The 18,772-nt window shown below is 56.6% G+C and overlaps 9 protein-coding genes across 9 annotated transcripts; 5 read left to right on the top strand and 4 right to left on the bottom strand.

Moving 5' to 3' along the window:
* Positions 1-146: 146 nt before the first annotated feature.
* On the top strand, positions 147-767 carry ACO1O0_000268 (uncharacterized protein; the record flags this gene model as incomplete). Its single annotated transcript, XM_083189767.1, has 4 exons — positions 147-149; positions 206-329; positions 398-426; positions 483-767. 4 exons carry the CDS (start codon positions 147-149, stop codon positions 765-767), a joined length of 441 nt encoding a protein of 146 aa, XP_083053626.1.
* A 98-nt stretch (positions 768-865) lies between these two features.
* On the bottom strand, positions 866-4,056 carry MAK21 (RNA-binding ribosome biosynthesis protein MAK21; the record flags this gene model as incomplete). The annotated part of the gene is made up of 4 exons (XM_083189766.1): positions 866-1,639; positions 1,696-2,170; positions 2,227-3,377; positions 3,433-4,056. 4 exons carry the CDS (start codon positions 4,054-4,056, stop codon positions 866-868), a joined length of 3,024 nt encoding a protein of 1,007 aa, XP_083053625.1.
* An 812-nt stretch (positions 4,057-4,868) lies between these two features.
* Positions 4,869-6,511, top strand: ACO1O0_000266 (proline--tRNA ligase; the record flags this gene model as incomplete). Its single annotated transcript, XM_083189765.1, has 3 exons — positions 4,869-4,988; positions 5,049-5,178; positions 5,235-6,511. The coding sequence occupies 3 exons, from the start codon at positions 4,869-4,871 to the stop codon at positions 6,509-6,511; spliced, it is 1,527 nt and encodes a 508-aa protein (XP_083053624.1).
* A 317-nt stretch (positions 6,512-6,828) lies between these two features.
* On the top strand, positions 6,829-7,527 carry GIM5 (subunit of tubulin prefoldin; the record flags this gene model as incomplete). Its single annotated transcript, XM_083189764.1, has 3 exons — positions 6,829-6,850; positions 6,927-7,088; positions 7,154-7,527. 3 exons carry the CDS (start codon positions 6,829-6,831, stop codon positions 7,525-7,527), a joined length of 558 nt encoding a protein of 185 aa, XP_083053623.1.
* A 109-nt stretch (positions 7,528-7,636) lies between these two features.
* On the bottom strand, positions 7,637-8,680 carry ACO1O0_000264 (uncharacterized protein; the record flags this gene model as incomplete). Its single annotated transcript, XM_083189763.1, has 2 exons — positions 7,637-8,171; positions 8,520-8,680. The coding sequence occupies 2 exons, from the start codon at positions 8,678-8,680 to the stop codon at positions 7,637-7,639; spliced, it is 696 nt and encodes a 231-aa protein (XP_083053622.1).
* A 1,460-nt stretch (positions 8,681-10,140) lies between these two features.
* Positions 10,141-12,510, top strand: ORC1 (P-loop containing nucleoside triphosphate hydrolase protein; the record flags this gene model as incomplete). The annotated part of the gene is made up of 4 exons (XM_083189762.1): positions 10,141-10,566; positions 10,632-11,041; positions 11,101-11,726; positions 11,795-12,510. 4 exons carry the CDS (start codon positions 10,141-10,143, stop codon positions 12,508-12,510), a joined length of 2,178 nt encoding a protein of 725 aa, XP_083053621.1.
* Positions 12,511-12,612: 102 nt separating this feature from the next.
* Positions 12,613-14,150, bottom strand: PRP46 (WD40-repeat-containing domain protein; the record flags this gene model as incomplete). Its single annotated transcript, XM_083189761.1, has 3 exons — positions 12,613-12,698; positions 12,753-12,917; positions 12,974-14,150. 3 exons carry the CDS (start codon positions 14,148-14,150, stop codon positions 12,613-12,615), a joined length of 1,428 nt encoding a protein of 475 aa, XP_083053620.1.
* A 331-nt stretch (positions 14,151-14,481) lies between these two features.
* Positions 14,482-15,652, top strand: NAS6 (ankyrin repeat domain-containing protein; the record flags this gene model as incomplete). The annotated part of the gene is made up of 8 exons (XM_083189760.1): positions 14,482-14,536; positions 14,601-14,626; positions 14,681-14,809; positions 14,868-14,970; positions 15,055-15,068; positions 15,131-15,362; positions 15,431-15,525; positions 15,593-15,652. The coding sequence occupies 8 exons, from the start codon at positions 14,482-14,484 to the stop codon at positions 15,650-15,652; spliced, it is 714 nt and encodes a 237-aa protein (XP_083053619.1).
* Positions 15,653-15,786: 134 nt separating this feature from the next.
* ACO1O0_000260 (uncharacterized protein) lies at positions 15,787-18,489 on the bottom strand (the record flags this gene model as incomplete). The annotated part of the gene is made up of 3 exons (XM_083189759.1): positions 15,787-16,722; positions 16,783-18,188; positions 18,273-18,489. 3 exons carry the CDS (start codon positions 18,487-18,489, stop codon positions 15,787-15,789), a joined length of 2,559 nt encoding a protein of 852 aa, XP_083053618.1.
* Positions 18,490-18,772: the final 283 nt, after the last annotated feature.

Raw genomic sequence — 18,772 nt, 5'->3', positions numbered from 1 at the left:
ATCAAAAAATATGACGCGGGGTACTCTGGATGCTGCCCATGTATAAGAAGGTGACGCCTCACGCAACCCAACACTGGTCTTGAAGCTTCCAGGTTTTATTCAACTCCTACCTATCGCATCCCAGCTACAGAGAGATATCCCCCACCATGGTAGGCCCGCCGTTGGACTCTTGTGGCATCCAAAGACTGACCCATACTCCCCCCAGGCGACCGCTGAGACCGTTGACCTCGGACCTCCTCACCCGCCCAAGGAGGAGTCCATTGTAGCTTTCAAGCAGGTCCTCCCCCATCTCAAGCACGAGCTCGCCCACATCCGCCGTGACCACCAGAGTAGGACATCTCCAGGCCTCACCGCCATTCTCCAGGCGTCTCCCCATGAGACTGACATCTCCATCCAGAGCACGAGCCCGAGTACTTTGCCGCTGTTGTACGCCAGGACTCCGCCCTTCTTCCCCTCCCCCGTCTCCGCTAACACGCAGCCAGGACCACCTCAGCGATCATGACCTCACGGGCTTTGGCCCCGAGGACCTGACCTCGGTCCGCGTGGCCACGTCCGCCTACGGCATCCACCTGTTTGGCAGGGTGCGCATCCCCGCCATGCCCGAGTCGGGTCCTGCGTACGTCCACGTCCGCATATTTGTCGGCGGCGGCGACGACCCGGCCACGCTGCACAGCATCCACACCGAGGAGAAGGACGACGGGGCCGGTGGCAAGACGTACCGCGCCATCTTCACCAACGACGACGAGCTCGAGTGGTTCGATACCTAAGTGGCCAGTGCTGTGTATGGGTCCATGCGTCGTAATCGAGAGGCGGAGTTCCTTCTGTAGTATTCCTATGAATTTGAAAGCCAAGCCTTTTGCTCCGTCTAGAAAATCCCATCTTCTTCCTGTGCCAGGAGCTCCGCATAGTCGTCTGTCGAGGCGAACATGGGGAGGGCCTTCATCTCCTTCCGTCGTGACTTGCGCTTATCCTTCTCCTCGTCCTTCTTGTCCCGGATTTCGATGCCATCGTCGTCCTCTTCAACCGCCACCAGGCCGTCCGATCCTGCTTCTTCATCTTCCTCATCGTCACCTTCAATATCTACCATGTCCTCATCCGAATCGCCATCCAGGGACATGTCAGGCGACTCATCATCGTCAGACGCCATCTCATCCTCATCCAGGTCGTCAAAGCCTTCAGAGGCATCATCGCCATCGACATCCGGGCGAGAAGACACCAGCGCCTTCCAGATCTCATCTTCATCCTCGTCCTCTTGGTCCTCGCCGGCGGCAGCCTTCGAAGGCTTCTTCTTCTGTTCCTTGGCGGCATGCTGGAAGTACGTGTGGAAGAAGGCATCCTCTGCCGCGACATCCTCCGACTTCTTGTTCCAGAAGGCCGCCGAGTTGACGGAAGTGGGACCGGACCCAGCAGCACGGCTGCCGAGCCAGATGTCTCCAAGGTCCTTGGTGGCCTTGAGAGGCTGCATGATGGACACACCACGCGCCGTGTCGGCCGCCTTGGGGTTCTTGTACACAAACTTGTCCAAGAACCGGATAAGCGAGTGACTGTCGAGATCAGGCTTCTGCGTCTTGTGGTCCTTATCAACCAGAGCCGACGCGAATACGGACACCGAAGGGTGGTAGTGAGCCTGCACAGGAATCTAAATAGGAGTTAGATGCCGTCGGTATTATAGCGAGGAACGAAGAAAATGCTCACCATTTCCCAGAGACAGCTGCGCTGGGCATTGCTGTATTCCGGGTCTCGCTTGCGTCCGTCATAGACTGGGCGCTGCTCCGAAGGGTCATCAAATATCGACTCCTCGGGCTCCTCTATCAGCGTCGCCAGATCGGGGAAAGTTCCCCTCAGATGTGATACAACATAAAGGAGGCCACAGACAAACGGCGGCTGGTGGAGATGTGTGATTTGAAGCATACGCTTGGCAAAGGCCTTTACACGGCGCACGTCGACGTCGTTCTTCAAGGCTCGCAGCAGGAGATTCAGATACAGAGACTGCTTTGATGATGAGATGAGACGCGGGTCCAACAGGGACTCGTACAATGTCCGGTAGAAGCGGTCGGTTCCCAGGCTTCGTGCCGAAGCAAGATGCTGAATCAGCAGCAGAGCCTGAATGCCAGTGTTGAAATTTGCAGAGTGGGCGATCTTGAACAGGGTCTCCATATGGCTCTCCATGCTATTATTATCGTCAGTAATGTGGAAACCAGGCACGGAGAATATGGGGGGACGTACACAGTATCGTTTTCGCCGACGAATGGCGCGGCACGATTCACACCAGTAAGAATAGCCGATACAAGTTTGTCTGCCGCCTCCACATCCTGCTCGGAGGGCTTCGGTAGGCCCTTTTTAGCAGGAGGCTTGCCTGATTTCTCAAATTCGTTTTCCTTTTCGGCCCCCTTGGACTTGCCATGATCAGTCTGCGGGCCCCCAATACCAAGGCTTCCGGCCTTGAGGAGGGTAACAAAGAGGTCAAAGTAGACCCGCATAAGCGACTCGGCGACAGAAGGTTCCTTGCTGCTAAGGATTGTCTGGTTGAGGGTGTTAATGGCGTAGTATTTTGAACGGTGGTCTTGGGAGGGATGGAGCAAGATCTCTTGCTCAATTGTGCGGACAATAACCGGCTTCATACCGGGGTGAGAGGTTTGGAGCTGAAGGAGAAGGTAGGAAGCCCGGGATGCGATCTTGCGGTCACGATCTCCAAGCTTGTTGACGATGAGCCTGAGCAAGTTGGACTCTTGCTCGGGCTTGTCCTTGAGAAGGCCATAGACGAAATCGAGAGCTCTCGAGCGCGAGTATTCAATCTCATCGGAGCTCCAGGATTCCAGAAGCTGGAGGATCTTGAAATATGTATCCTTGAGCCAATCTTCGTAGGCCCAGCTGATGAGATGCATCTCGGTCATCTTGCCTGGCAGGGGCTGCCCAGGTCTCCATGACCTAGTCGAGGTTTTCTGCAGAGTGCCAATGAGGCCTGGCTGAGCCGCAAAGATACGAAGCCGTCGATCCGCGGGTAGTACAGAGCCGCGACCTAGCAAATCGACCAGAGCACCGATGGCTCCAATGGCCTGGGCTCTGCTCTTCTTTGATGAAAGACCCAGCAAGGCATCAAACGCCTTGATGTTGTGGACAGGGGACTCTTGGACGGCGAGAGTCAGAGCGGACACTTTATCAGTGAGGGTACCGGAGGACATGATGGTTGCAAGGAACTTGTGGGATGACGAGGCGAAGATGCTAGTACGGTACTTAGTCGCGTCTTCCTCCAACAGGGTTTGGGCGTGTCTCTTGAGGGACTCGATGGGCCCTGTGAAAGGTCCCACCTGATCACTTGAGGGGCCAGGTAGTTTAGGCAGCTTGGTGGCATGCCAGTCTGCCCTTGGCTCAAAGGTCTGGGTTTACTGGTTAGCTTGTCAGAGGCGTCGCAAATGGGTGCAGGGTACTAACCATGTTCCCGATTTTGCGAGGAGCTTCGTGCTTATCCTCTTCCTCATCCTCGGCATCGTCATCCTCATCCTCATCATCCTCTTCTTCACCTTCATCTCCATCAGCTCCCTCATCCTCGCCGTCCTGATCATCCTCATCGCTAGCCTCGCTAGGCTGGTACTCGGCCAAGCCCAGTTCCTTGGACAAGGCTGCGAGCTCGTCTTTGAGGCGCTTATCCACAGGCTGCTTGGTGTCCTTGACAAGTTCCTCGTCGGAGGAGTCGATGTCCTGGATCAGCTCGAGGTCCTTTTCATCACCGCCGAGGGCTCTAATCTCGTCGAGCAGGGCAGCAATCTCGGCCTTGTCGCTCTTGTCAGCCTTGCCAGCCTTGCCAGCCTTGCCGTCCTTAGAAGTCGACTTTGGCGGTGGGCCATTGCCAGAGTTGCGCTGCCTCTTGCGGTCCTGGTTGGCAGACTCGTTGGTGGGCGGCTTCTTGCGCTTGTGATCACTGCCGCCGCCGGTGGTGAGGCTCTGGTCGATCTTGGATGTGAGCTGCGACAGAGCGTTCTCATCGAAGGATTTGCGTCCCTGGGGCGCCTGGCCCTTGGAGTTGGGGCTCTTGCCCCTCTTGTTTGGCTTGGCCATGACTCTGGAAATCCAGTTGTTGGGAGGGATATCGCAGATGTCGCAAGCTCAACAGCGGTGGCCAGGTCAAGATGAAAATTATCGGCAGCAGCAACTTTTCCGAGATGCCATGGCTCCTGCCCCACATAGCGCACAGGGGTCCTTTAGCGCGGCACCACCAGCACTGACCTCCAGCGAGTTCCAGTCCAGCCCCCCACTGAAAATGCACTTCAGCCACAGTGGCTTGCCTGTCTGTTCATCTTCCTGCGCCTCACCCTCGCCGAACGGACGCGACAAAATCCACAGCCATCCATACTTGAACCGTCACCTCTACCGTACCAGTAGTAGGCAATGGTGAATTGCCAATAGCTTGGGCTGCTGGCAGCCTCCAGTACCATGTTCGCATCAAAGTCACCCCGTTTATCCTGCCTGGCGCTCAGCCGCAGGTGTTCACCTCGACATACTCATACCATCCGCTCTCTCTCAACCGACCGCCCACGATCAACCCTGTCGTCGATATGGGTTCCCACCGGCGGCATCACCCCTACCCAGGAAGAAAGTGAGGGTCCATACAAGGCATCATTGCACAGGAAAATAACTAATCCCGGCTTCTAGCTGGATATGACAAGCTCGTCCGAGCTGGTTTCCTGCGACAGGTAAGCGCATCATCTCATCTCACTCTCAATGAATCATTCGCGTATTCACCACGGTCAACCAGTCTCAATCGGGCATCTTTCACTTGCTTCCCTTTGGACTTCGAGTCCAGGATAAGATGGAGAAGCTTCTGGATAAGCACATGCAGTCGCTAGGTACTTCAATTTCAGTCCGCCACAATGCCCCTGATGAGCCAGACGCCTAACTCTCATGCAGGAGCATCACGCCTGTCGTTATCTTCCATCACCTCTGAGGACCTGTGGCGCAAGACTGGTCGCTTAGACAAAGTCGCCCCCGAGGTAACTACTCTCCCCCCCCCCCCCCAAAGACAGATCAGTTCCTCACACCCACATATTCAGCTCTTCCGCCTCCATGATCGCAAAGACGTGCCCTTGATGCTAGCTCCGACCCACGAGGAAGAGGTCACCTCGTTGGTCGCGGCGGGTCTCAAATCATACAAAGATCTACCATTGAGGCTCTATCAAATAAGTGAGCAATAGTTAGCTCCATTCCATTGATGTCCGAGGAGAATCTGACCATTCCAGCACGCAAGTATAGGGATGAGATCAGGCCCCGTTATGGCCTCCTCAGGTCCCGAGAATTCATCATGAAGGATTTGTACTCATTTGACTCGTCTTATGATTCGGCATTCGAGACCTACCACGAGGTCGCTGCCGCCTACAAGGCTTTCTTCGATGACCTAAAACTTCCCATCATTGTAGCAGAGGCCAGCTCGGGCGACATGGGAGGTGACCTCAGCCACGAGTATCACCTCGCCAATGCCATTGGAGCCGACACGGTTGCTACGTGCGACGGCTGCGGGTACGCTGCCAACGATGAAGTTGCTGTGGCTCGACCGGCCGCTCATGCCGAGCTGGGCGGCGACCCTTCCTCACGCCTCTGCCTGTGGCGTGGTGTTTCCAAGGATCGCAAGACTTTTGTCAATGCCTGGCTTTACAAGGCTCGAGATGACACCTCTGAGGAAGACGTCAACATCCACGCCATCAAGTCGATAGTTCCTGATCTAGACACTTCGATAACCGGTGATGCTCTACCTGTGTGGGAAGCCGCGTGGAAAGAAGCTACCAAAGAAGGGTCACCCCTCCCGCGGCTTGTGAACGTGGCCGATGCAAGGCTTGCATCTTCTGTGGAGGACCTTTCCGGCTCCCCTAAGATTGTTCCTCCTCAGTTTGGATCACTCCTGGAGAAAAAGACCATCACACATGCCGAGGACGGCTCGGGCTTGAATCTGCTGCAGCTCAAGGACGGAGATGGCTGCCCCCGATGCGAGTCTGGCACGCTCAAGATCCACCGAGCATTGGAGCTGGGGCACACTTTCTACCTGGGGACCAGGTATTCGGAGCCTCTCAATGCTCGTGTGGCGCTTCCCCAGTCTTCCAAGGAGTTGGTTCCTCTCCAGATGGGATGCTACGGGATTGGGCTATCGCGAATCTTGGGTGCCGTTGTCGAGCATATGGCAGATAAGAAGGGCTTGAACTGGCCACGAGCCATTGCCCCCTTCGAGGTTGTCATTATCCCTACTTCCGAGACAACTCCCGAGATTCTCAATCTCTACGACCGGCTCTCAGGCAGCGGCAGCTCGGACACGGCGTTTGACGTTGTCCTGGATGACCGTCGCCAGAGCTTTGGCTGGAAGATCAGGGACGCCGACACGACGGGGTATCCCGTTGCCGTCATCCTGGGCAAGGGTTGGAGGGAGAATAGAACATGTGAGATTCAGTGCAGGAGACTTTCTGTTAAGGAAAATGTCCCTGTTGACGAGGTGCCCGCATACCTGAAGGGATTGCTGGCCCAGCTGTAAGTGCATGTATAGCGAATATTACAGAGAGCAACCCCTACACATTTTTAGATTGTACACCATGTAGAATAGAATAGATAGATGTACCAATACTGAAATAATAATTTTCTGTTTCAATCAGTAGGAAGTTGTCTAGAGGACAGTTTAGAGCATGTTTTGGTCCTCACCATAAAGGTAGCCACCTCGATAAGGAGATACCCAAGACGATCGACACCCCACCTCAAATTATCACCAACCTCAGCACCTCAGTGTGGAGGACCATTTGGACGACCAGTCTTTGGCTCCAACACCACCAACACACAACCACCACGACCACCATCATGTCGGGTCAAGGAGAGACAGGTGCGAAACCTCCCTTCTCAAAGTGATTCTCTATTCTCTCCGACATTCCACATACTGACAACAACTCTCCCCGCAGTCAACCTCGACACCCTCGCGCCCGAGCAGCTTGCCCAGGTCAAGAAGCAGCTCGACGAGGAGCTCGAGCACCTCACCCAGTCCTTCTCACAGCTCCACGGCGCCCAGAACAAGTTTAAGGACTGCCTCAGAACTGTCCAGTCCCGCAAGAATGCGTCCCCAGGTAAAACGACACCTAGGTTTCCACGAGGAGAAGAGGGAGAGAGAGAGAGAGACACAGGCTAACAGGTCCGCGCCGGGCCCTGCACAGACCAGAACTCGGTCCTCGTCCCCCTGACGAATTCGCTCTACGTGCGCGGCAAATTGGCGAGTACGGACCGGGTGCTCGTAGATGTGGGCACGGGCTTTCTGGTAGAGAAGGCAAGGCGACATTTTCCAACTCTTCTCTGCTCGGTGGTGGTGGCGGGACTGACCGGATCGAACAGGATTTGACGTCGGCAGCAAAGTTCTACGATGCGAAGGTGACGGAGCTCAACAACAACCTCAAAGATCTCGAGACGATTATACAACGAAAACAAACAAATGCGCGTACCATTGAGGAGGTTCTGAGGCAGAAGATTATGGCTAGCCAGGCCCAGGCTGCCCAAGCGCAACAGGCATGATTACGATGAAAAGCACCGTTTAATGAAAGAATATTCCACCAAATACATACATCATTCAGAGCGTCATGTAGACCAAAGTTGGCTCTGCATTGTCACGCCAGAGTCCTATTTAGATCAGCAGGTCTGTAGGCTTCTCGGCGCCAGAAGCTTCCCCCATCTCCAGAGTATCTAGAGCACCCTGGACCCTCAAAATGCAAAGTAAGAATTGCTCAAGTCGTTTCTCCAGACTCTCCCCATCTCCAGTCCAGACTTTGATAAACTCTGGGCCCCAGTCTCTCCTTCGTCCATCTGCGACAACGTTGTTGATAGTTTCGTCCCAGTGTACACCGAAAACCTCCAGGCCCCAAGTGATGTCCGGAGGGGTTGTTACATTGCACCCGTTCCACGTCTGGGTGACATTGATTTCAACCACATAGGGTTCATCTATCATGGGGATGGTGATTGAGCTTTTTAGCCACGTCTTCTCAATCATGTTCCCCAAGGGCCCCGGCCTCATCGGCGCAAGGTGAGAGAGCTGGAGCATTCCCTGGCCACCAATATGCGGGCGGTTGCTGACCTTGATGCCCCCAATGAGGTCCTTCAAATCTTGCTGTATGTCGCATGTTTCGTCCGAGGCAGTGACTCGAAAGTTCCAATCAAACTGTCTATTCACACGTCTCAGTAAATCTGATCTAAAACGAGAAGCCGCATCATTCTGTTACCTGTCGGGTGCGAGGGTTGTCCAGTCCATTCTCGCCCGCGATTCAAGTTTCCGCACTGTCATTCGCAGCGTTTGCCCCTCAACAATATCCGCATTGACTTCAGAGAGCCCGTCGCGGCCCTGAACAGTCATTGCGAAAGTGCACTGAGTCGGGTAGTCAACTTGTTCATGACAGACTCCCTGAGAAGCGTCCACCAAGCTTCGGATAGCAGCCTCAGCTCGGTGTGTATCTGGCATTCTTAGTGATTTAATGTTAGCTTGTTCGGTCAATAGCATTAGACTAATCCCTTACTTTGTACCCAGGCCTGCTGCGCTTGACCCCCGGAGAACGTAGGGCTTCATAGCCTCCGCAAGCTCGGCATAAGTGAGCTCGTCAGCGGTTCCCTTCTTCCTCTGTCGCAAATTGAGACGGCCAAAGTTGACACGCATCTTTAGATCCTTTCCTAGGCACATCAGAGTCTCTGCTGCTGCCGAGATTCCCGATCCTAACTGGGGAGCGAAGGCAGCAAGCACGGCTGAATTGTCAGGATCACCAGAGACCCTTGCAAAATCAGTCACGGCAGGTCGTGAATTGAGAAGGAAGGATATTTTAGCATCAGGGCTCACTCTGGATGGTGGCTGAATCAGGAAACGCCAGGATGTACGAATATCTGCCAAACGAAGATCATGTATGAGCTGATGCATCGCTTTGAGTGCTTCTTGAAGGTTCGCCATAGACCGACTAGTGATATCAAATGCAACGGGACCGCTGCTGGTGATCCAGACCTGATGCTTGGTCCGTATTTCGTCCAATATCTCGTCCGCATCTAGGCTGTCAGGAAATATATGTATACCTGCAACCACTAGTCGAGCCTGAAGACGAGGTTAGCTATACACATGACGCCGTGGCAGGACGCTATACCTCGAAGAGCTTCTCGCCTTGAGGGGGGCCATTCCGGTAAACGTTCTGCTGGGAGAGGGCATTCTCCTGCCGGCGGGCATTTTCCAACCGCTTAGCTGTATGCATCGTTGGTAGCTTGCCGATTTTAGGTCCTCCTCCTCTCCCCCTGCCCCTTCCGGGCCGCCAAGTCCAGCCATTTGGCTGGGGATCAGAGCGACCACCTCGCATTTCGAATTTCTCTAATGGGCAGAAATATCCCAGCGCGATTTTCGAACGCTCTAAAGGCCCAGCCAGAAAGGTTGATGAAACGAGCGAGGTGATGAAGTGAGGAGCCGAGGAGAGATGTGGGAGAGACGGGGCTTCGATGTTTGTTTAGATGAAGAGGCCCACCACAGAAATATAAATAATTGCCATTTCAAGCAACATTTTCGCGAGGTTAGCCGTTTGCCAGCGACGGCAGTGACGGCAGTGATGGCAGGTGCTCGGGAGGGCTCCTACCGTAGGCAGTGTAACACCTTCTTATCGAGTCGCAACTAAGCCCAATACCATGGCAATCACCCCTGGCAATTATCTATGCTTAGGTATTATCATCCTTTTATAAGAGCTGTTTTTTATTTTGTTTGCCTTTCATAAGTACTTGGTAGGCACCTACCTTACTTAGATGCTAGTAAAGATCTCTTCCCTTTCAACTCACTTACACGATGGCGAGATCGATCCTTGCGGACCTCAGCCACAGATATTTCGAATGGGAAGCCAAATATTTTGCAAATGGGCCGTAAAATTGAATATTCGATTCTTTGTTATTTTCTAGCTGCACCAAGCTAAAGATAGCTTCTAGAGCGTGTTACAGAATGGTAGCAAGTGGTGGCTACCTGTTAGGTTGAGGTCTAGATATGTACTAACTGGGGGCTATGCGTCTAAGCATCCCACGATGCGACGCGTCTGCAGACGCGTTAATGACTTTCAGCTCCCAGGTCCCTACTACAGCCCTACCATTCTCGCCCAAATTTGAGCGGAAGCACAGGCATACCCGATGTCGGCACAGACACACTCAATAAGGGACAGCGAGCCATTGCGCCGACGCACCCGACGGGCCCCCAAAGGCGTCTCCAGGGAAGATTCAGACGACGAGCTCGGCAGCGACGACCTGCCCTGGGAGTGGATCTACGACGCCCAGCCGCCCGAGCGCAACGGAGAAGACGATAATGGCGCCAGCGAGCGCAAGAGGAGGAAGGTCTCCAGCAACAGCATTGTCGGGGCGCGGATGGGGAGCTTCGAGTGCCGCGTGGGCGACTGCGTGCTTCTCAAGGCCGAGGGCTCCAACGAGGCGTGGGTGGGCATCATCTGCGAGTTCATCAATGGCGAGGACGACGAGGACGATATGACTGCCAACTTCATGTGGTTCTCGACAGAGGCCGAGATCCGCAACAAGGACAAGAAGCGCACCGATTTCTGCTGGGTAACTAGGGACCTCTCGACCAGGTTCTCACTTGCTCGCCAAGCTAACCACATATTAACACGCAGAACGAGCTCTACATTACTCCTTCCTGGGATGTCAACCCCCTGGCCTCGATCAATGGCAAGGCCAAGGTCACCTCTCTCGATGCTTTCCTTCGCCAGTACCCCTCGGGCAAGATCCCACGCCAATCCCCCGATTACGGCAAGACATTTGTCTGTCGTCGTGGCTGCAACACCCGGACAGCCTCATATACCGACGAGTTCATCTGGGAAGAGATGCTCCAGCAAGGAAGCGACGTCTTCAAATTGGTTGAGCTGGTGAAGCAAGGCACGAAAGCCACCCGTCGGCGACGGCGAGCGCGGAGCCAGTCACCCCAAGACGACGCTTACCATCCCGAAACTCCTTCAAAGACTGGCCGAGGAGCGAACACACCGCAATCGAAACGAGGTCCTGTTACACCAGGATCGCGGAAGAAGTAAGCATGCCATTCGTTGCCCACTTGATATCTTCTGCTCCATCCTAACATCCACTCAGGGGCAGTAAGAAGCTCGAGTTCACCCCGTTAGCCACCCGAAAACTCTCTCCCAGCCATGTCGAGTCCTCCCCCTTCCAGCTCGCCCGCACACGCCTCCATGTATCAGCCGTCCCGACCAGCCTCCCCTGCCGAGAGGGCGAGTTCTCGCTCGTCTACTCGCACCTCGAGGCCGCCATCAGCGATGGCGCGGGCAACTGCATCTACATCTCGGGCACACCAGGTACGGGCAAGACAGCCACGGTACGCGAGGTCATCGGCCGCCTCGAAGATGCCGTCAACTCGGATGAGCTCGACGACTTCATCTTTGTCGAGATCAACGGTATGAAGATCACAGATCCCCACCAGTCATACACTCTTCTCTGGGAGGCCCTCAAGGGCCAGAGGGCCAGCCCCACGCAAGCGCTCGACCTCCTGGAGCGCGAGTTCAGCAACCCCAGTCCTAGACGCACGCCCTGCGTCGTCCTCATGGACGAGCTAGACCAGTTGGTCACCAAGAACCAGGCTGTCATGTACAACTTCTTCAACTGGCCCACGCTTCGCCATAGCCGGCTTATTGTGCTGGCCGTGGCCAACACCATGGATCTACCCGAGCGAACGCTCAGCAACAAGATCAGCAGCCGCTTGGGTACGTTGACGTGTCTAACTCTGATCATTATTTTGTTTCCCAAGTGCCAATTGCTGACGCTGCGCTAGGTCTGACCCGTATCACATTCCCCGGTTACAACCACGAGCAGCTCATGAAAATCATACAGTCACGTCTTGAGGGAGTATCAGGAAACATCGTAGACCCAGATGCCATTCAATTCGCCAGCCGCAAAGTCGCCGCCGTTAGCGGAGATGCCAGGCGAGCACTCGATATTTGCCGTCGCGCAGTGGAACTCGCCGAAAGCGATGTCCAGGGTGATCCGACCACGCCCAGCAAGACTGGCCGCGGCACAGACGGCACCCCGGCGAAGCCAAAGAGCGGCCGGGTGACTATCGCTACCATCAAGAAAGCCATCAACGAGGCCACCACCAATCCCATCCAACAGCATCTCCGGGGTCTGCCCCTCATGTCGAAACTCCTCCTAGCGGCACTGCTGCTCCGGATCCGCAGAACCGGTCTGGCAGAAACCACGTTTGGCGAGACATTGGACGAGTTACACCGCACCAACCTGCGAGCCCCGCCATCTAATCCCGGCCTGGCACACCTCCTTCCCAGCGGCGCAAGAGCAGGCCAGGCACGGGACACGAGCCGCCCTGGACATATCCACACCGCGGCGATGGAGCTGGTCGCCGCCGGCATCGTGAATCTAGAGGCCCAGCGCGCAGAGCGATCCAGTAAGTTGCGCTTAGCTATTGCCGATGACGAGGTGAAGATGGCGCTGCGCGACGACGCCGAGCTACGGCTGCTCGGGATCGGTGTATGAAATATTATGTAGTAGTAGTTGGAATAGAATCGTCGGCGTGCCGCCTCATGTACATCGCTAGGTAAATTTTGATGATCAAAGTGTGACTTCCTGTCGTGTGCCTCAGAATTTGCGACGTCCAAGTGTGGGTGTCCATTCGAGAGGGTGCGTTTCGGCCGTGGCCTTCTCGTCTGGCTTCCAGATTTTGACTATTAAGGGGTCAGCTTGGCACTGGCTACACGGACCAAAGGCCTAGAACTCACTCGTCTTGTCGGCCTCTCCACAGATGAGACGCAGACCGGAGCGATCGAAAGTCGAGCTCATGATGCCCGCCTCAGCATCCAGGGAGCCCGGCTGGGCGGTTGTATCGAGAGACTGGAACCTGTGCCCAGTCTTCCAGTCCCAGAAGCTCATAGAGCCGTTGTCGCCTATGTGGTGAGTGTCAGTGATTGCCAACAGGGTGACAGTCCAGGGGAGCACGCACCTCCTGAGAAGAAGACATTCCTGTCGTTTACGCTGAGAGTATTGATGATGGCATTGTGGCCCTCGAAATTCTGCATAAAGGCACCCTCGGGGCACTTCCACTGCTTGATGCTTCCGGTGCTGCCAGAGGCAAAGGTGAATTCGGTCGGGTGCGTAGCCAGGGCGCGGACGCCCTTCTTGTGATGGGTCAGAACACCCATGGTCTTGCCGGCGGCAAGGTCCCAGAGGCGTACGGTCGAGTCGAGGGAGCCGGTAATAACCTGGGGGTCAGCCTCCTGGCACTTGAGGTCGGAGACCGTCTGAGTGTGGCCCGAAAGGACGTGGACGTTGCTCCTCGTGCGCATGTCCCAGACGCGGGCAACGCCGTCTCGGCCGCCGGTAACGAGGACGTCGAGGGTCGGGTGGAGGTCGAGTGTGTACACGCCGCTAAGGTGGCCGTGGTAATGGCGGATGACCTTGTTAGTCTCAAGATCCCAGCACTTGACCATCTTATCCTCGCCGCAGGAGAACAGGTAGGGGTGTCGCGGTGAGACGGCAAGGCCGCGCACGGTGCTGATGTGGCCGGTCAGGGTCAGCTTGAGAGACCCCGTGGCCATGTCCCAGATCTTGATTGTCCGGTCGCCCGCACCGCTTGCGAACCACTTGTTACCAGGCTCCACGGCCAGCGCACGCACCCAGCCCAGATGCCCAGAGATGACACGCATGAGCTTCCACGGGGGGTGCCACTCAGGTTTGGCTTGGTGTATATGCGTTGTCCCCTTCGTTGTGAGATCCATGGGCTGTCCTCCGCCATTCTTCGCCCCTCCAGCCCCCACTGTCGCCAGCGCCGACGATGACGACGACGATGGCGCATCGCCTGAGCCCCCCGGGCCCTCGAGCAGCTTCTGCGCGGGTCGCGAGGCCAGGGAAGTGCTCGCTGCTGGCTTCTTCCTGGGCTGCTTCCCGGGCTGTTTCGCGGCGATTGACGCGGGCAGGGTCTGGACGCTCGCGTACTCGGAGTGGAAACGGCGCTTCATGATGGGGTCCTCGGACGCGTCTTCGAGCTTCTGGCGCTTGTTGGGGGTAGTTGACGACGGCGCGCGGTCGGAGCGGGCGTAGAGTTGCCGCGATGTGGTTGCATTTTGCGATACGAGGGCGCCGAGATGCAGCGCATCCTGGGGTGCCTGAGGCGTCTCCATTGCGTAGAGAATGGGCTGGAAAATGGGGGATGCTGGGTGTTGGCGATGTTTGGAAGCTGCCCGGGTTGCACCTTGCACCTGGTGCTCTTGCACGAAAAGTTGAAGGCTGTTCAACCGCGTGTGGCGCGCTGTTGGTGTGGCTGGTGCAGATGACGCTGGTGGTGCCACTGCGCTCCCCGAGTTGGTTACAACCCAGATGCTCCCACCCTACAGGCTGACCCAGAACTACCAAACCTTCCATCATAGAGACCTCACACAGAGTCACTATATCCTATACTTTTTCCCATATTTACTCACAGGTGCTCAGGTACTAGGAAATTTACGATAAACCATGGACAAGGAAGAGGATCGCTTCCCTTTACACACAGCCGCTCGACTTGGACAAGGTGAGATGAGTAGCCACACGCGGAATCAAACTCCAGAACTAGATCACTAAACCACTTCATGTAGTCAGCGTTGCGGAGGGCCTGTTGAAAGTAGGTCATGTAATATTATGAAAATATCATCATGAAATCTTACACTTCCTCTAGGCCAACCCCAAGCTGTCCAAGAAAGTCGACGATGACGGGAGATACCCCATCCACTGGGCGGCCTCGTCCAACAACCTCGACATTGTGCTTCTCCTAGCAAACCAGCCCGGCTTCGATCCCGATGTCCAGGTGAGCCCCCTAGCGAGAAAAAGACTGGCATTTACGGCTGCTAACCATGGCTGTATAGGACGCAAGCGGATGGACCCCCCTCATGATCTCGGCCAGCGTACCAGAGAGCGAGCCAGTCCTCAAGCTCCTCCTGCAGAAGGGCGCCGACGTCAACGAGAAGAGTAGGCCATCACCCCAAACAGTCTCAAAAGAAAGAAAAAAAGACCAAAGTACCCAAAAAGCTGACGATTGTGTGAACCACCCAGACTCTAGCGGAAATGTTGGTCCCACCCGATGGCAGAAGGGAACAAACACCTAGGTAGCTGACTGACACCGGGACAGACGGCCCTTCACTTTGTCGCCTCTAAGAAGAACCTTGACGTGGCACGGCTCCTGATCGAGAACAAGGCCTCGACCCGCATCCGTGACCGCCGCGGCCAGTACCCCATCCACCGCGCCGCCGCCGTGGGCTCTGACCCCATCGTCACCTTGCTGCTGCGCAACAGGAGCCCCCTCAACGCCACCGACAACGAGGGCTTCACGCCCCTGCATCACGCTATCGCCGAAGGCCACGGTATGTTCTTGCCCAGATGCTACTTATTGGCCCCGGAGAAAGGGATGCTGGATGCTCATGACATGTAGGAGACACCGCGGTGGTTTTGCTCAAGGAGGGCGCAGACTTCACCATCAAGAACGGCGAGGACATGTTGCCCATCGATCTCGCCCCGGACAAAGAGGTAAAATATCCCAGCTCCACACGCCGATGCCTAAAGGTACTCTTTATTTGACTAACTTCTCTCGTAGGTGCGCCGCTATATAGTACAGGGGGCTGAGAGGGAAGGCATCGATCTGGCGGTTGGCTAGTAGGCGGCGCTGCCGACCCTTTGTATGATACAAGGCAAAAAAAAATAAAAAATTCCCCAAAAAACCTCTGCCAGAGAAGATGCGCGTTATGTCCCGTCCGACTCCCATCATCATCATCATTATCGCGGTGGGGCTTATTGCACCGTCCGCTCCACGAGTTCGCGATACATGGCCTTGACGTCCTGCACATCCGCCTTGAGCTCCTCCACCAGCTCGCTCTTCTCCCCCAGCATCTCCAGCGTCGTCTGGTACCGCGCGTGGATATCCGCCAGTTCCTCCTCTAGTTTTGTGACCCTCTCCATTGCCGACTTGGCCGACTCGACCTCCTTCATGAGGCCAACAATGTCTGAGCGTGCCTCGTCTCGCTGGCTGCACACCCTCGTCATCTCCTCCCTCGCAGCCACCTTCTCGGCCTCGAGCCGTCGTATAGCCGCGCTCATCCTCTCCACCAGCTGCACCGACGGCCCAGCGCCGACAGTCGACACCGAGATCATGTCATGAGCCATGTTACGGGGTGAGGGCGGCGCCGCGCCTTCTGCTAGGTCGTCGCGACCCGCGAGCGATGGGGGCGCCATGTTGGACGCCTCGCTTGGCGGCTCGAAGGGCGAGTACGGCATGGGCGGCAGTGGCCCGGATGCTCCAGGCGATAGAGCATTAGAGCGGTTGGGGGGCTGGCTCGACATTCGCCGGCGGCCTTCTGCAGGGCTGTCGGGTATGCTACCCACGGGGGTTCGCCGTGACGACCGCTGGAACCCGAATTCGGAGCTGAATGTTCGGCTGATTGACAGCAAAGGGGAGTCAGGTCGGTCAGGTCTGCTCTGGTTCCTTGATGACCGCCCTGGGATCTCGTCTCGCCACTGGCGCCTCTCGGGTTCCTGGAAGTCTCGAGCAGCCGCGCGCTGTTGCCTCTCGAGATCAGCGCGTGCCTGTTCGAGCGCAGTTTCGGTGGCCTTGGATGTAGTGCGCAGTTCCGCAATCTGCTCGCGGCAGGACTCGAGCTCTTGCTTGGACGCTGCCAGGTCTGGCTGTAGATCTTGCAGCTCGTCTTCCAGACGACGGCATCGACTTGCCTATATTGTATATATCAGCATCTCCCTCGCTTGAAGGTGTAGAACGTAACGTGTGCTTACCGCATCACGCGCCTTCTTCCGCATCTCCGACTCTCGACGCTGGGCCTCATCCCTCTCCTTTTCAAGATTGGCCACCTTGGTGAGTAGGGAAGCCTCGATGCCCTGCCAGTTATCGCTGGCTGTAGCGTACTGTGACTGCAACGTCTCGATCTGCCGTACCAATTTGACCTGCGAGTCGCCCCCTGAGCCCGAGGACGCCTCCTCTGCCACGGACCGCATGGCTTCAAGCTTGCTCTCCATGGTCTTGAGCTCATTCTTCATCTCCGTCTCCATGTTGCGATTCCGCTCCGCTGCGCGGTCCAGCTTCTCGCTCCACTCCAGAACCTCGAGGCGAGCCTTGTCGGACAACGACTCGTTTTCAGCCTTTAATGCTGCTATCGTGTCCTCGAGCTCCTTTTGGCGCTCCCGCTCCGCTGCCAGCGCCTTGTTGTGAGCTTCTGTGGTGGCGGCCTCGGCCTTTGCCGTCTTGGCCTTGAGGTCCTGCTCGAGCTTGCGCATGGCCTCGTCCTTTGCGGCCCTCTCCTTTTTCAGGGAGTCAATCTCCTTCTGCAGTGCTGCTGTCGCTTTGCGCGCCTCCTCCTGGCGCTTCTCTTTCTCCTCGCTCCCGTCTAGCCGACTCCGCAGGGCCTCGGCGTCCGCGAGGGCCTTCTCATTGCCCTTTCTGAGCTCCTCGGCCTGCTTCTCGTTCTCGGCCATCTGTAGCCGGAGCCTCTTGATGGTGGCCCGGAACTTCTGCTCTGCGCTCGACAGCTTTTGGCCTTCCTCCATGAGGAGCGCAATCTTCTCGTCCCTCTCGGCGAGCTTGCGCTCCATGCTGCCGGATGGGGCGGCAGAGGCCGTCTTCTTTGCCGACTCGGCGGCGCTTTTTGACAGGTATTGCAGTTTTGACTGCAGCGAGTCTATGCGTTCGACGTATTCCTGGATCTCCTCCTGCTGCCGTGCCTTGATCTCATCCATGTCCTTGGCGAGATCCGATATGGCGGCCTTGGACACACCCGGTGCTGGGGCGGGTGCCTGTGCATCTGCCTGCTCCTCCTCGGCGGCCTCGGGCTGGCTCTGCGACTCGGGGGGTGGTGGTTCACTGGCCGATTCTGCGTCGGCTGTTTGTAGTTCGGTGGATTGCTGCTTCTCGCTCTCCGCCGAGGGTTGTCGTTCCATCGCTGGAGCTGGGCCCGGAGCGGCGGCCACATCGGGCGTGCTGGGGGCAGACTCGGCGTCCTTCTTGTCGCCATTCGTGGGGTCGGGCGACGGTCGGTCCGTCGAGGTGCGACTGTCGAGGGAGCTTCGGGGTGACAGACCCCTCGCGTCGGCTCCTCCGGCCTGTGATGCCTTGGCGGCCATGGCCTTGGCCAGCCTGGCCTGTAACCGGTCGTTGGATCGGGTGTTGGAGGACGAGCGCGAGTTGGCTAGAAGAGGGCCCTCCGCGTCAGCCAAGGCGTCTTACCCCGTGTACTCTCGGGCAGTACTTCACCACACTTCACACTACTCACCCGTGCTGGGGCTGGCCATTGCTGCGGCGGCGGCAGACATGGGCGCCTGGAGCTGGGGCTGCTTCTGGGGCTGCTTCTGGTTCTTCTGCCTCTGATGGTCTGCGTCGGCAGCCTCAGCCTCTGTCAGCATGTTGTCGAGGCGGGTCTCGACGCCGGTGACGGCGGAGCTCAGGAACGAGCCCCATCGCGAAGCCGACGACTTGCCTGGGGCGGCCATTGCGGAGGATGCGATGCGTCGAGCCAAGTCGAGGGTCCAGGTCGTCCAGGGCGTCCAGGGCGGCTGGTGGATGTTGCCAGTTGGTGGGTTTCTGGAGTCGGCCAGTCGGCCAGTCGGCCTGGGAAATTGGGACTCGCCTGGTCGAACAGGGACCACGTCACATTCTATTGCTGCTAAGGTGAGTATGTAAGGTAGGTAATGCTGTGGCTGCACAAACGCACTGGTGTTTGAGGGCTATGTCGAACAGTCATGAAATAGTTTTGAATTGGAAAGTTGATATCAG

Source organism: Amphichorda felina (genome assembly GCF_050947745.1).
Source record: "Amphichorda felina strain 45539 chromosome Unknown scaffold_1, whole genome shotgun sequence".
NCBI lineage: Eukaryota > Fungi > Ascomycota > Sordariomycetes > Hypocreales > Bionectriaceae > Amphichorda > Amphichorda felina.
This window is presented reverse-complemented; position numbering and strand designations above follow the sequence as displayed.